At 43.4% G+C, this 12,165-nt stretch overlaps 1 protein-coding gene across 4 annotated transcripts in view; it reads left to right on the plus strand.

The window, feature by feature from the left end:
* The window catches only part of arhgef2a (Rho guanine nucleotide exchange factor (GEF) 2a), a 102,688-nt gene that overhangs the window by 64,785 nt on the left and 25,738 nt on the right, over positions 1-12,165 (plus strand). For all 4 annotated transcript variants that reach the window (XM_084031580.1, XM_084031581.1, XM_084031583.1 and 1 more), the window contains exons 9-12: positions 4,749-4,874; positions 8,906-9,023; positions 9,416-9,495; positions 10,233-10,404. In XM_084031580.1, coding sequence (XP_083887706.1) covers positions 4,749-4,874; positions 8,906-9,023; positions 9,416-9,495; positions 10,233-10,404 — 496 coding nt within the window. The remainder of the gene's footprint in view (positions 1-4,748; positions 4,875-8,905; positions 9,024-9,415; positions 9,496-10,232; positions 10,405-12,165) is intronic.

Below are 12,165 nucleotides of genomic sequence, written 5' to 3' on the forward strand. Positions count from 1 at the left end.
GAAATGCTGGCAGAAAGTCAAAAGTTCTGCTGCATAGTTTTGTCTCCCATCCCTGACCTTGGGGAACAGGGCAGCAGCCTCTTTCATGTCCGCAAATATCCAAAGCCTGTCAACCAATTGCACCCCTTGTGCTCCAGGTGCCTGGATGAAGGGGGTTGCGTCCTGGGAGCCCTGTTCCGCGATGTTTAGGTTTTTGCTCCTGGTGAAGTAGGAGTCCGGCTGATGCGTGTAGCTGGGGGGTGGTGTGGAGGATCGTGATCGCTGGTGGCCGAGCCCCCTGGCTCTGCCTCTGCCTATTGAGGTCGTCCGGTGGCCCGGTCCCCCTCTCTCCAATGCGGCCAAGTTGTCGATGGGATACAGTGCTTGCCGTGGCTGTTGTGCGGGTTGGGCGGCTGCCTTGCCCTGTGGCGAACCGGCCTAGCTGGAGGAGCCGAGTCGAGGTCAAGGGTCGCATCTAGTTTAAGACATTGAGAAGAAGGAGGGGGAGAGGTTGTTCTTTCCCTGCCTGCCTGTTGTCTCTTTTCCCTCAATCTGGCTTCCTGCAACCAGCTGTCGTAGGCAGCCCAATCAGCTTTGAAAAGCTCCCTTTTTCTAACCCTTCTGCTCTTCTTCCTTTCCCTGTCATCTTCCTCCTTTTGCTTGAGGTTAATTTTTAGAATTTCCAATTGACTGAGACTAAAACTGCCTGTATCGGGAAAACCGCACTCAGTGACCCAAAATTTGAATTGATCGACGCAAGATTCACCGTAGTTTGTGATCATATACTGGAGGTTCGGGCTAAGAGCCACGCCATTATCGCGTTAGCTTTGTGCTGACCCCATCTCTCGTTTAATTTAGGCTTTCGTTAAGGTTGAACCGGTATGTCAATTGTTTGATTGATTTTTGTTTTTGTTTTTGAAAACAGTCCGTAGGCTGGGTTCAAAAACAAACGGCAACAAAAACTTTTGAGGAAAGGGTTTTTCCCTTTCTATTCTCTCTCTCCTCTCTCTCTCCCCTGCAGCCGAGGAAGGGAGGGTAGAGGGGGAGCGCTGTTGATAAGACCTTGGGATACCACAAGGTCCCTATTCACAGTTTATATTATTTGTAATATATTTCTCCAATCTCCACTACACACACAGACATACAGGCAAAAGATAATTAGAGAGGAAAACGGACGAAAAAGCACTAATTATAACAGCAAACAAAAACAATAAAGTCCTTGTCGTCGCAAGGCACCTACTTCTACAATATTGGTCACCTAATGTAACCCATGGGGTCCCTTCTAAGGAAAACCCATTTACTGAACGGACTTAAACCGTCTGGGTGAATAAAACTGGCAGTGGCCAAATCTGCCAGCTAACTCAGCTGTCCTACAGACTCGAAGATAGGGATGTGCGATACCACTATTTTCCTTTTGATCCAATACCAGGTGATACCAAGGCTGGTATCCCGATACTAATACCGATACCGATACTTTTACATGTCCTACATGTGTATATGAAAATGATGACTTTTACAATGAAAACTTGTGAATGTGATTATGAGAAATGTATTTTATACCTCTGTATAACAATTAAACAAGCTGCCAAATATCAGACTTTGTTTTCTCTTTAATCAGAGCAATTAAAGACAATCTGTGCAAATCAACAAGTCAACTGAAAATATGTGCAAATCACATTTGAAAAAAATCTCTTAAAAAAGAGAAAATAAGAACAGCTGCTCTGACTTCAATATAATTCACTTTTTACTTCTATAAAATTGATTTGAGATTCTGTGTCATAAAAGTACTAATATTTCTTGTAAAAGTGGATATCGATATTGGCGGATCTATACGCACATCCCTACTCGAAGACAACCAAAGAAAATGTTGCTGTACGTCCCTCAAAACAGAACTAGTCTGCGAGACAACGTTTTTACCAAACCTTACTACTTAACAGACTCAAACTGAAAAGAGCAGTTGATCAAGCTGCTGGCCGACCCTTGCACAGACACGCACTGTACATCAATAACAAGTGGACTCGAACCACTTGCAGAGGAGGGATTTCACAGACTCGAACTGTACCTCAACCCTCGTCTTTTGGTACCACAACTTGAAAAAACTCACCGGAGAATATTGAAGAGATCCCTCCACCAGGTTCGCGGGCACCAACAGTGAGAGGGCACGCCGTATTGTTGGACGTTAGGCCCCCACGTCCCAGCTGGATTTTATGCCGAGGTTGGAGAAGGAGCGTCGCTCCACTGTGCACAGATTTCACCGTCAGTCCCGTCCGCACGCGCCTGTCACTCTTAGCGCCCACCCAGGGACGCCAATTGTTGAATCTGCCCAATAAAGATCAACAACCAGGATCAGCTTTTTCTCCAAGGTTTATTCAACAAAGTATTCTCGTCTGCAGAGGAAAATAATGTTCACCCCTGCCTTCTGATGCAAAGGTTCAGAGTCAGCAGGAACGACCCTGAGTCTAACAGCAATCTCCCTTTAAAGGAGGAGGAATCATACTGTAGACAAAAGATGGTTCATGTCCTATCTTACAAAGACAAGATGTACAGACAAAGACTAAATGTACGCAGGCATTCATTTTAGTCATAGCATAACAGTTGAGAAGAGGAGATGCAGATAGTCTGACCTGACAAAGATTCTGATTATAAATTACAAACATCCAAAATTCCCATTACATTGGCGAACCTCAAGAACTGTTGAAGCTGCTTGTCGAAGTCTGGGACGGGCCAGCCAGTCACGGTGGAGACCTTGGCAGAGTCCATCTGCACGGTCCCCCTCCCTACGATGTACCCCAGGAAGGAGACAGATGAGGCGCGGAATTTGCACTTCTCCGCCTTAGCGAACAGAGAGTTTACCAGGAGGCAGTTCACCTGCAGGACTGCCTGGACCTGGTGGACGTATTCGTCTCTAGACCGGGAGAAGATCAGGATGTCGTTGAGGTAGACAAAGACAAATTTGTTTTGCATGTCCCTTAGCACATCGTTTACCAGCGCTTGGAAGATAGCCGTAGGGCAGGCATCCCCAAATAGCGGACAGCGGTCCGGGCCCGGACCGATTGATGGTTCTATCTGGACCCATGACCAATCCCAGAGAATAGATCATTTTCATAGAGCATTATCTTTTTTTGTGTTGAAAATTGACAATAAATATTATTGAATCCATATGAAAATGTGGGGTAGGCTATAAGACTTGTGAGGTTCGGACCTTCACTTGGAGGAAATTTTAGTAACTGGACCTCAGTGACTTTTAATTGAATACCCCTGCCATAGGGCATCACCAGGTACTCGTAGTTGCCGGAGGGGGTGTGAAATGCCGTCTGCCAGTGGATCGGTGGTGTGTGCTGGGTCCATGTATGGCCAGATTGCTCTGTAATCGGAAGCGGAAGAGGACCCAAATGCAGCACACATAGGCAGGCAGACAGTTGGTAATTACTTTTATTACACACTTGTTTTATGGACAGTTCAAAGATGACTCCGTAGACAAAACTTGCTTCGGGGAATGATACGAAGTGTCCTGGGGGGACACGCCATGGTAGTCGACTAGTAGAGAGAGACTAGTACTGGAGACATAGAACAATCACTGGGCCAGTGCACCAGGAGGAACCCAGGGCTCACTGCACCAGGAGGAACCCAGGGCTCAATACACCAGGAGGAACCCAGGACTCACTGCACCAGGTGGAACCCAGCATCCATTGCACCAGGAGGAACCCAGGACCCACTGCACCAGGAGGAACCCAGGGTTCACTGCACCAGGAGGAACCCAGGGCCCACTGCACCAGGAGGAACCCAGCATTCATCCCAGTACCGAACAACAGTCTATGACATGGAGGTCTGTGTGACATTCCCCAGACCATCACTGACCCACCGCTAAACCGTTCATGCTGGATAATGTTGCAGGCCTGGTGAAAGCCAATGGAGCTACACGGTGCTGGGTGTGAGACCAGGTCCCACTAGTGGACATCAGGCCCTCATGAATCCTCATGGAGTCTGTTTCTACCAGTTTGGTCAGAACACCAGTAGCCTGCTGGAGGTCACGTTGTAGGACTCTGGTAGTCCTCCTGGTCCTCCTCCACAGAGGAGCAGATACCGGTCCTGCTGCCGGGTTTTTGCCCTTCGACCTCCTCCAGGCTCTTGAGATTGTGATGGGAGACAGCAAACCTAGGTATGGATGTGAATCCTGAAGGAGCTGGACTACCTGTGAACCTGATTGGGCAGCAGGTACCACCTCATCTTCCAAGTAGTCACAAGGACAGTAGCAGAACCAGAACTAGAGAAGAAGCAGTCAGGAAGGAGAGAACAGCTGTCTGTGGCCTCCACATCAGAACACCAAAGCAGCTAAACTGAGTCACAATCACTTCTGCTTCCAAAACAGATGGATTGATCTCCATGAAGTTAAACTGACTCTTTCTTATGTTGTGATGATTAAGAGTTCTCATTTTTTTGAGCAGTTTAAATCACATACCAGCATCATAACAGAGGTGAATTAGTCCAACATGTTCAGTAAGAAGTATAGAAAATGTTTCTAGGATGTTGAGTAATATAAAGTATATTTCATGAAGGGTAAAACACATTTTATTTAGTTACATTGCACTTTTCATTTTCAATTTATTGCTGATTTCCTTGTTTTTTTATATATTTATATGATGATTTTGTGACATTGCTAACCAGTATTGTGATTATATTCCCATCAATATTTGATATGGTGACAGTGACTTTCAAAACACTTCATAAAAACACAGATAAACCAACGTGTGCATGTGGTCTTGTTCCAGTTCTCAGGTCAGTGCGCAGATGACATGAGGAAGACCTACGCCGAGTTCTGCAGCCGCCACTTGAAGGCTGTCAAACTGTACAAGGAGCTGCTGACCAGAGACAAGAAGTTCCAGTGCTTCATACGGGTGAGAAAGACACTGAAATATCACAAACACACCTAAAACCACAGCATGTGGTGCTGTACACGAGATCAGAATACGTTGGGGACGTAAACTGTTTTGGTTGATCTCAGCTCCTGAGTTTGATTTCTCTTTTAGTTGGTGCCCCAGGAAAATAAAGCACGGTGTGTGTGTGTGTGTGTGTGTGTGTGTGTGTGTGTGTGTGTGTGTGTGTGTGTGTGTTTTATTATATACTGTATTTTATAACAATAATACTAGTTTTATTTTGTAGGGCTCAGCTGAGGATCAAATACTCCATATCCGACATATCTGCTTTCTAGCTGGGGTCAGACCTGCTTTGAATGTGATCAGTCTAAATGGAACATAGAGCCAATGTGAGAAGCCAGGATTGTTTGTGGAGATGTGATGTGAAGCTTTACTGCTGCATTCTGAAACAGCTGGTGGCTAGACTTTTGGTGGATGCCAGAGAGGAGGGGGTATAGGAGAAGATAAAATCATGCTTTTATCTTCTCCAGACTTGGTCTCTTGACCAGGTGCCTCATTTCTAAAGCTTGCGTACGTACAAAACAGGGCTGGAAACGTGCGTACGCCACTTTCCACGCAAAGGTTGTCATCTATAAAAAACAAACTTGACAGGAAAGTATGTACCTGTAAGCAATCTCTGAGCCATGCGTACGCACATTCTGGAGACTGGAGGGGAATCTGTGGTGAACTGAAGTCAAATTGTAGAAAGTAAATGTGAGAAGAACTATTATAGTTTTGCTGACTCGCAGACATTTAATTTCACTCCATATCATACGTTAGATCCGCGTTATCATGAAGATGAACTCCAGCAGTGTTATTGATGCTTTCACTGAGTGATATTTTTTTCATAAACACCTTCTTTTAAAATCCAACTCGTATCTTAAATCAAAATTATTTCTAAATATTGAATCAGCGCTGTCACTGCAGGAGGAGGAGACGGCCGACTGCATGTAATACAGGATACAACAAATACCCTCCATTAGATCACTGCAGAACACAGCGGGAATAACTAAATATTCTCCTTATTTACTGTGCATATGTCATCAACACACATACAAATACAGCCATTAAGCATTTATTAGGTAAGGAAGACAACAATCAATGTTAGTTCTTTAATGTTATTTACTTTTATTAATTTAGCAAGGTCTTGCATTACTTGCCGTAGATCATCTGCGATGTTGTTTATTGTGCTGATGGCGTCTCACTCCTGGTGTGCCATGCACGTGGCGGCACCCTCGGTGCACCGCTGCTTGGAGCCGGAGCCAAGTCCTGCCCCTAGAAGCATGTTTCCAACCATTCTCCTTGTGCACTTCACCCCAGCTGACATGTTCCACTGATTAAATCACATAGTTATTCATAAAAACAATGGATTATAGTATACATACAAACCACAATAAATGCTCTTTTGTCTGAGTAGGAGACATTATTACATTCCATCGTACAGGCCATCCGTTGTGACCTGGAGCTAAAAACCTTCATACATGGATTACTGAACTGCTGTCTGTGTGGTGAGGAATACCTGGAAGAGGCCGTTCCACCTGTTGGATCTCCAGCTCTTTCTTCTGAAGTCTTTCACCTCTCACCAGTCTCCTGATCGCAGGTCATGCAGCTGAGTCGTGGCTGGATGTGAAAGTGCTTCCTTCACCTGTCTGTGAAATGTTAAAAAGGAGAAAGTTTTATACAGTAACATAGCATTTCATCTTCACATAAGTTTTGGGTTGGTAGTGGACTCTTCTGTGGTCCTATACCAATGTTTGGTAGTCTGCCAAGGAGGATTTCAAATGGACTCAACCTGCATTTGGGCCTTTCTCATTTGCAGGAGGACAAGAGGAAGTGCCTTGCGCCATGGCAGACCTGTTTCTTCACAGCATTTTGCCAGTTTGCCATTGTGTCTTTCTACTGCTCCTCTACTCGCTGGGTGGTAGGCACAGTGTTGTTTTAAGTCAAATCCAAAATGGACACTTGTGTTAAGGTTGCATTTACACATGGACTCTTTCCCTGGAATCCCCTGTGCCTTGCTACTGCCTGTGCATCTTGCTTAGATGAAGGCAAAACTTCTACCCATTTGGGAAACATATCCACTATTACCATGCAGTACTGTTTGCCTCCTCTGGGTGTTAGTTGAAGTCCATCTGCAAAAGTTTTGTCAGGCTGTGGGGGTGCTACTTGTGGTGTGTGTTTTCCCCTCCCCACATTCTTGGTTGCACAAATCATACATTTTTTACAAATAATGAGTAATTTGAGACTCCTTTGCATACCAATGTTGTTCAAGAGAGGATACCATCCCCCCTTTTGACACGTTGTCTTTCTCATGTGTCAGCTTAGCATAAAATATGTGCTGCCAAGTTTTACTAAAAGTTTAGAGTGATACAAATAAAATAAATATATGTTTTATTTCTACAATTTCAATAAAGACCTCAGCAGCAGCGACAGCACAGACTCTGGAGGGCTCTAATAGAAAAGTGTGTGATTCTTGAAAACATGGTGATTGAATCATCAGCTGTGAACTATGAACAATCACCATACGACCTGCATGTGTGTGTGTGTGTGTGTGTGTCTTCGTGGGCATGTGTGTGGGTGTGTGTATCCTCCACTACCTCTGATCTGGCAATAGATCTCTGTGCTTCTTCTCAGACATTTTTGAAACCGACAAATACAATGTTAAATTTAGGGCCTACGCCTAACTTTTGCATAAAAACATAAGTGAAACATGAAATTATTAACAATGAGACTTTGAGGATTTGAGAGCAATCTGAATGATAAGAAAATATGTGCAGAATTCTGCATGTGGTGTTAATTCAATTAAAGAACGTGCCAGGCGGCTGTGTCTCCCAACATGGAAGAAGAATGACACTACGTACTAGCGAAGAGCCAAATCCTGAAAGTTATAAATGTATAAAAGTAATAAAACATGATACCAGGAGCAAAATCTACCAAAAGCCAAGATGGTGACGACCAGAGTTGGAATTTCGTCATTTTAGGGGCAAGGCCATTTGGCCTTCACGTTCCTTTTTTTTTAGGGGCACCAAGGCCACATGACAGACACACAGGCCATCACAAGTAAAATGAGATGGTTTTACCTTTCAGATTAATACCATAACATCCTAATTCATAACAAAACATGAATTATGTATTAAAATATTTGTAATACAATATCAAGTTAATGTTACATTGGATTTTTTTAATAACATCTTACAAAGGAATTACTACTACTACTGAGAGCAATAAAACATTCTGTATGAAATCTTTTCATAGCCCTTTTATACTGAAATACTGTTGAGTGTGTAGGACACAGCGTGATTCTCAAAACCAGCACATACCAGGTACCTCGGAGAGGATCTGGGTCAGAACATTGTCTACTTACTACTGGGGTCCTTCAGGGTTCTGTCCTGGGTCCCCTCCTCTGTACACTGTACACCAACTCTCTTGGCTCTGTTGTTCACTCACATAGTTTTTCCTACCACAGCTACGCAGATGACACCCAACTTACTCTTTTCTTTTCCCCACCCTGCTCTGCATCGGCAAATCGGCTTGCTGCTCCCTCACTGCTCCCAAATGGTGGTATGTCCCCATCGACATCCGAGAGCACATCTTCCACCGCAGCCAAAAATGCATCTCTTTTGACCGCACTTTTGCTTGAAGATGATGGTTTATTCGAATTAATTTTGAGAAAAAAATCATTGCACTTATATGTAGCATCTAACACACTTACTTATTTCTCGCTATTCTGGGTTTGTACCTTAATGGTTGAATGCACTTATTGGAAGTCAGTAAAAAAGTGTCAACTAAATGAAATGTAATGTAATAATGTAGAAAAACATGTGTGCAACTATGGTTTGGAGTTCGACGGAGTAGTTGACCACCTGCCCTCTCCATCAGTTGAACTGAAAAACAGCAGTTACCTAATCATCCATTTTTATAGATTTATTTGTATGTCTGTTACGAAACAGTGGTCTTTTTTCCTCTTTTCAAACTAAATTAAAAGAAATGTGTGTCTCTGTGTCTCCTGGCAGCGGGTGACTCGTGGACCCTTGCTACGCTGCCATGGTGTTCAGGAGTGCATCTTGTTAGTGACTCAGCGGATCTCCAAGTATCCTGTCCTGGTTCAGCGCATTCTTGACAACACCACCGGTGATCATCAATGACAAATCAGGCAGCAAATGAATCATAACATTAAGGAAATTCACTACATACACAAACACATACATACATACATACAACATCCAGACCATCATTCTGTATTCCTACCATTGTCCTCATGCACCACTGTGAACTGTATCATTGATAATGATCGGTTACTAGACTTTATATTCAACTTCCATAGCCAACATTGTTCACTCTGCTGTTGTGCTTTTAGGAACAAAATAACTTTACTGAAGTTACCGTTTATATTTTAACAACTGTCACCAACCCAAACCCAACCCACATTGAGGAGGTCTTTGGGTGTGATGAATAATAATTGTGTCTCAATAATATTCTGTTGGTTCTTCCACAGTGATGCTGTTTGTTTATTTCTCCTCCAGATGATGATGAAGAAGAAGCCTCTTCTCTGGCCAAGGCTCTCTCAATGCTCAGAGAACTGCTCAGTTCAATAGACCAACAGGTACCAAAGTACTGTTGAGCGTGTTGGTTTGTTTGAGATTTGTGAAGACAGACTAAAGAGAAGACAGACTACGACGTACTATTTATTATAACTATTTATTCAGAATTGTATCATTAAGTAAAATCAAGAGCCCAAAAAGGACTTTCTCTGTTTGAAAAATCGCAGGCATCAAAGCTGATAAGCAACTAGGATGTTAACTGCAACCAATCGCCCAGAAAAAGATACACAATGTATTGCAGCAAAGTGTTGAGTGTTGAGTTCAAAAGGTGGGGAGGAACTGTGGTTTAGACTTTAGCTCCCCCCCCCCCCCCCCCCCCCCTCCTTCGTTGGTGCATGAGCTGGTCCCAGCTCCATGCTTGTTTCCTGGAATCGACACCCTGTAGAAAAAAAGACTGAGCCATCTGCCTGTTCCTGCTCATCTGCTCTTTTTCCTCGTCTGACTCCCTCAACTCGGAGTAAACCAGTGTTATCTCTTGACCTTCCTCTCTTCAGTGAATGTGGCTTCCGTGTGCTCTCGCATATCCTGACTTCTTAATTATCTACAGGATATGTGTAACCATTTCAATAATGCAGATGATTGATGAAACAATTTAGAATACAGTTAATTGAGTTCGGGGGCCAATGTGTACCATGATTCACACTTAAGTTTTTTATTTTTACTATACTCAGTTTAAAATCAATCATTCATGTTCATTCACTCTGCTTTGTTTGGAAGATGATTTTTATCCTGTTGGCAGATGGAGGACCTGGAGAAAACACAGCGTCTACAGGAGATTCAGGCCAAGCTGGACCCGAGGACTGAGGCCAAGGTCAGGGATGGTGGATTCTTCAAGCCTGCAGAGTTGTTCCGCCGGAGACTGGTCCATGAAGGAACCCTTTACTGGAAAACCCCAGGATCCCGGCTCAAAGGTATACACAAACTAGTCTGTGTGCAAAGTATGTGAACTTACAGATACCATCTTCAAGCTTAGTACTACCTTTTTAATAATAAAAGTACATGTCAACGGGTCTACTGGAAAGACTGCTACTGTGGACTCATCATCATGGAGAATGCTATAACTGTGTGTACAGACCTGCAGTAGCTGTTAGCATGCTACATTAATATGTTTAACATGGTCACTAACACACAGTGAGCAGCACAGTATAATTGACTCTTCACTAAGCTTTTTGCTAAGCAAACAGCTGTTCCATATGCTTTTCTAGATATTCTGACCCTGCAGCTTGTTCTAAAAGTGCAGTAAAGTAAAATCTAAAAAGTAAATATGACCTGGTATCCACGTTTTCTTGCTTGCAGTCTTCTTTATTGCCTCTCTTCGGTCATTGCGCTTGTTTCTTGGCAATGTTACCAGAACCTAGTTCAGTAAAGTATGTGTGAAGCTATTGTCAGGAATGCGAAACACGCTGAATTCAGATATATAGGATAAATGACTAAACTGGGTTCAACATATCCCAACCAGAGTCTGGCTTAATCCCTACAAAACACAAATACACACTTATAAATTATTGCACCTAACATTTGTAGGGTTTATTCTACAGATCTGTGGTGGTAAATGTTGTACTAAATTGTGCAAATAAATAAAAAGTAAGAAAGAGAAAAGTCAAAAATGACACATTGCTCACAAACCCACAGGAGGCGAGCCGCAAACCCTGTTTCACGTGTAGAAATTGATTGTTCCATAATTGCGTAAATAGGACTACATATTTACAGAGTAAGTAATATTTGCAAGTGAAAGAACACATGTTTGTGCATAGGTGTAATTTATGGGGGGGATGGGTGGGTTGCAACCCACCCAATAATCCAAACCAGCCACCACAACCCACCCAATATGATATCATAATTATTTATATTGAATGTTAAGCATTATAATCACAACAGCGTGGTAGACTTACTCAATTTACCAGTAAAAAATAGTGACGTTTGTCTGTGCCCCCTCTGAGATTTGGTTTCGCCCACCTTGCTCGGACCTGCGCTTCTCTACTGTCTCTCCCGGTCTCTCCCCGTACGTGTACGAAGCGTCAGCGGTGGTAAGAAGAAAGCACGCAAAAAAAAGCAAAAGAATAAAAGTATCTTCCCAACAGGAGGAACGCTACTACTAGGGCTCCAGTGCCACCACTCACGAGTCAAATCATGTTACTGAACAAAAGTAAGCCCCCCCCCCCCAGCCGGCGAGTATGACAGTGCGTGCGCGTATAGCCCCGTTCACATACGTCGCTACCCACCCGTCACTCGCTTTCTCGCTGAATTCTACTCGCTGGCAAAAAAGATTCACTGCCGCCGGCGGCGACTTCAAGCGGCAACTCTCGGTGGAACCCTCTGTTGACGTCAACTGTCAATCATCTCTATTCTACATTGTAGTTGGTACTCACTTCACTCGCATCGCAGAAAGTTAAAATTATTTTATCTCCGATCGACCACATCGCATTGCCTGTCCTGGCCACATTCTTGAATGCTTAAACTCCTCAACCCCATTTAGTATGTCAACATTTGAATCAGTACCAGCAGTTTGTAAGAAATTGGTCAGTAATTGATATGTCATATTTTGTTTCTCAGAATTCACCAAATTGATGCATTAAAATGAAATTATTATTTTCGGTTTGTTGCCATATGGCAACATTGTGCGACAATGGAACAGCCTGATGCGTTTTTTTCCCAAAATGACATAGATGATT

The sequence above is a fragment of the Eutrigla gurnardus genome (genome assembly GCF_963514095.1).
Source record: "Eutrigla gurnardus genome assembly, chromosome: 17".
Taxonomy (NCBI): Eukaryota; Metazoa; Chordata; class Actinopteri; order Perciformes; family Triglidae; genus Eutrigla; species Eutrigla gurnardus.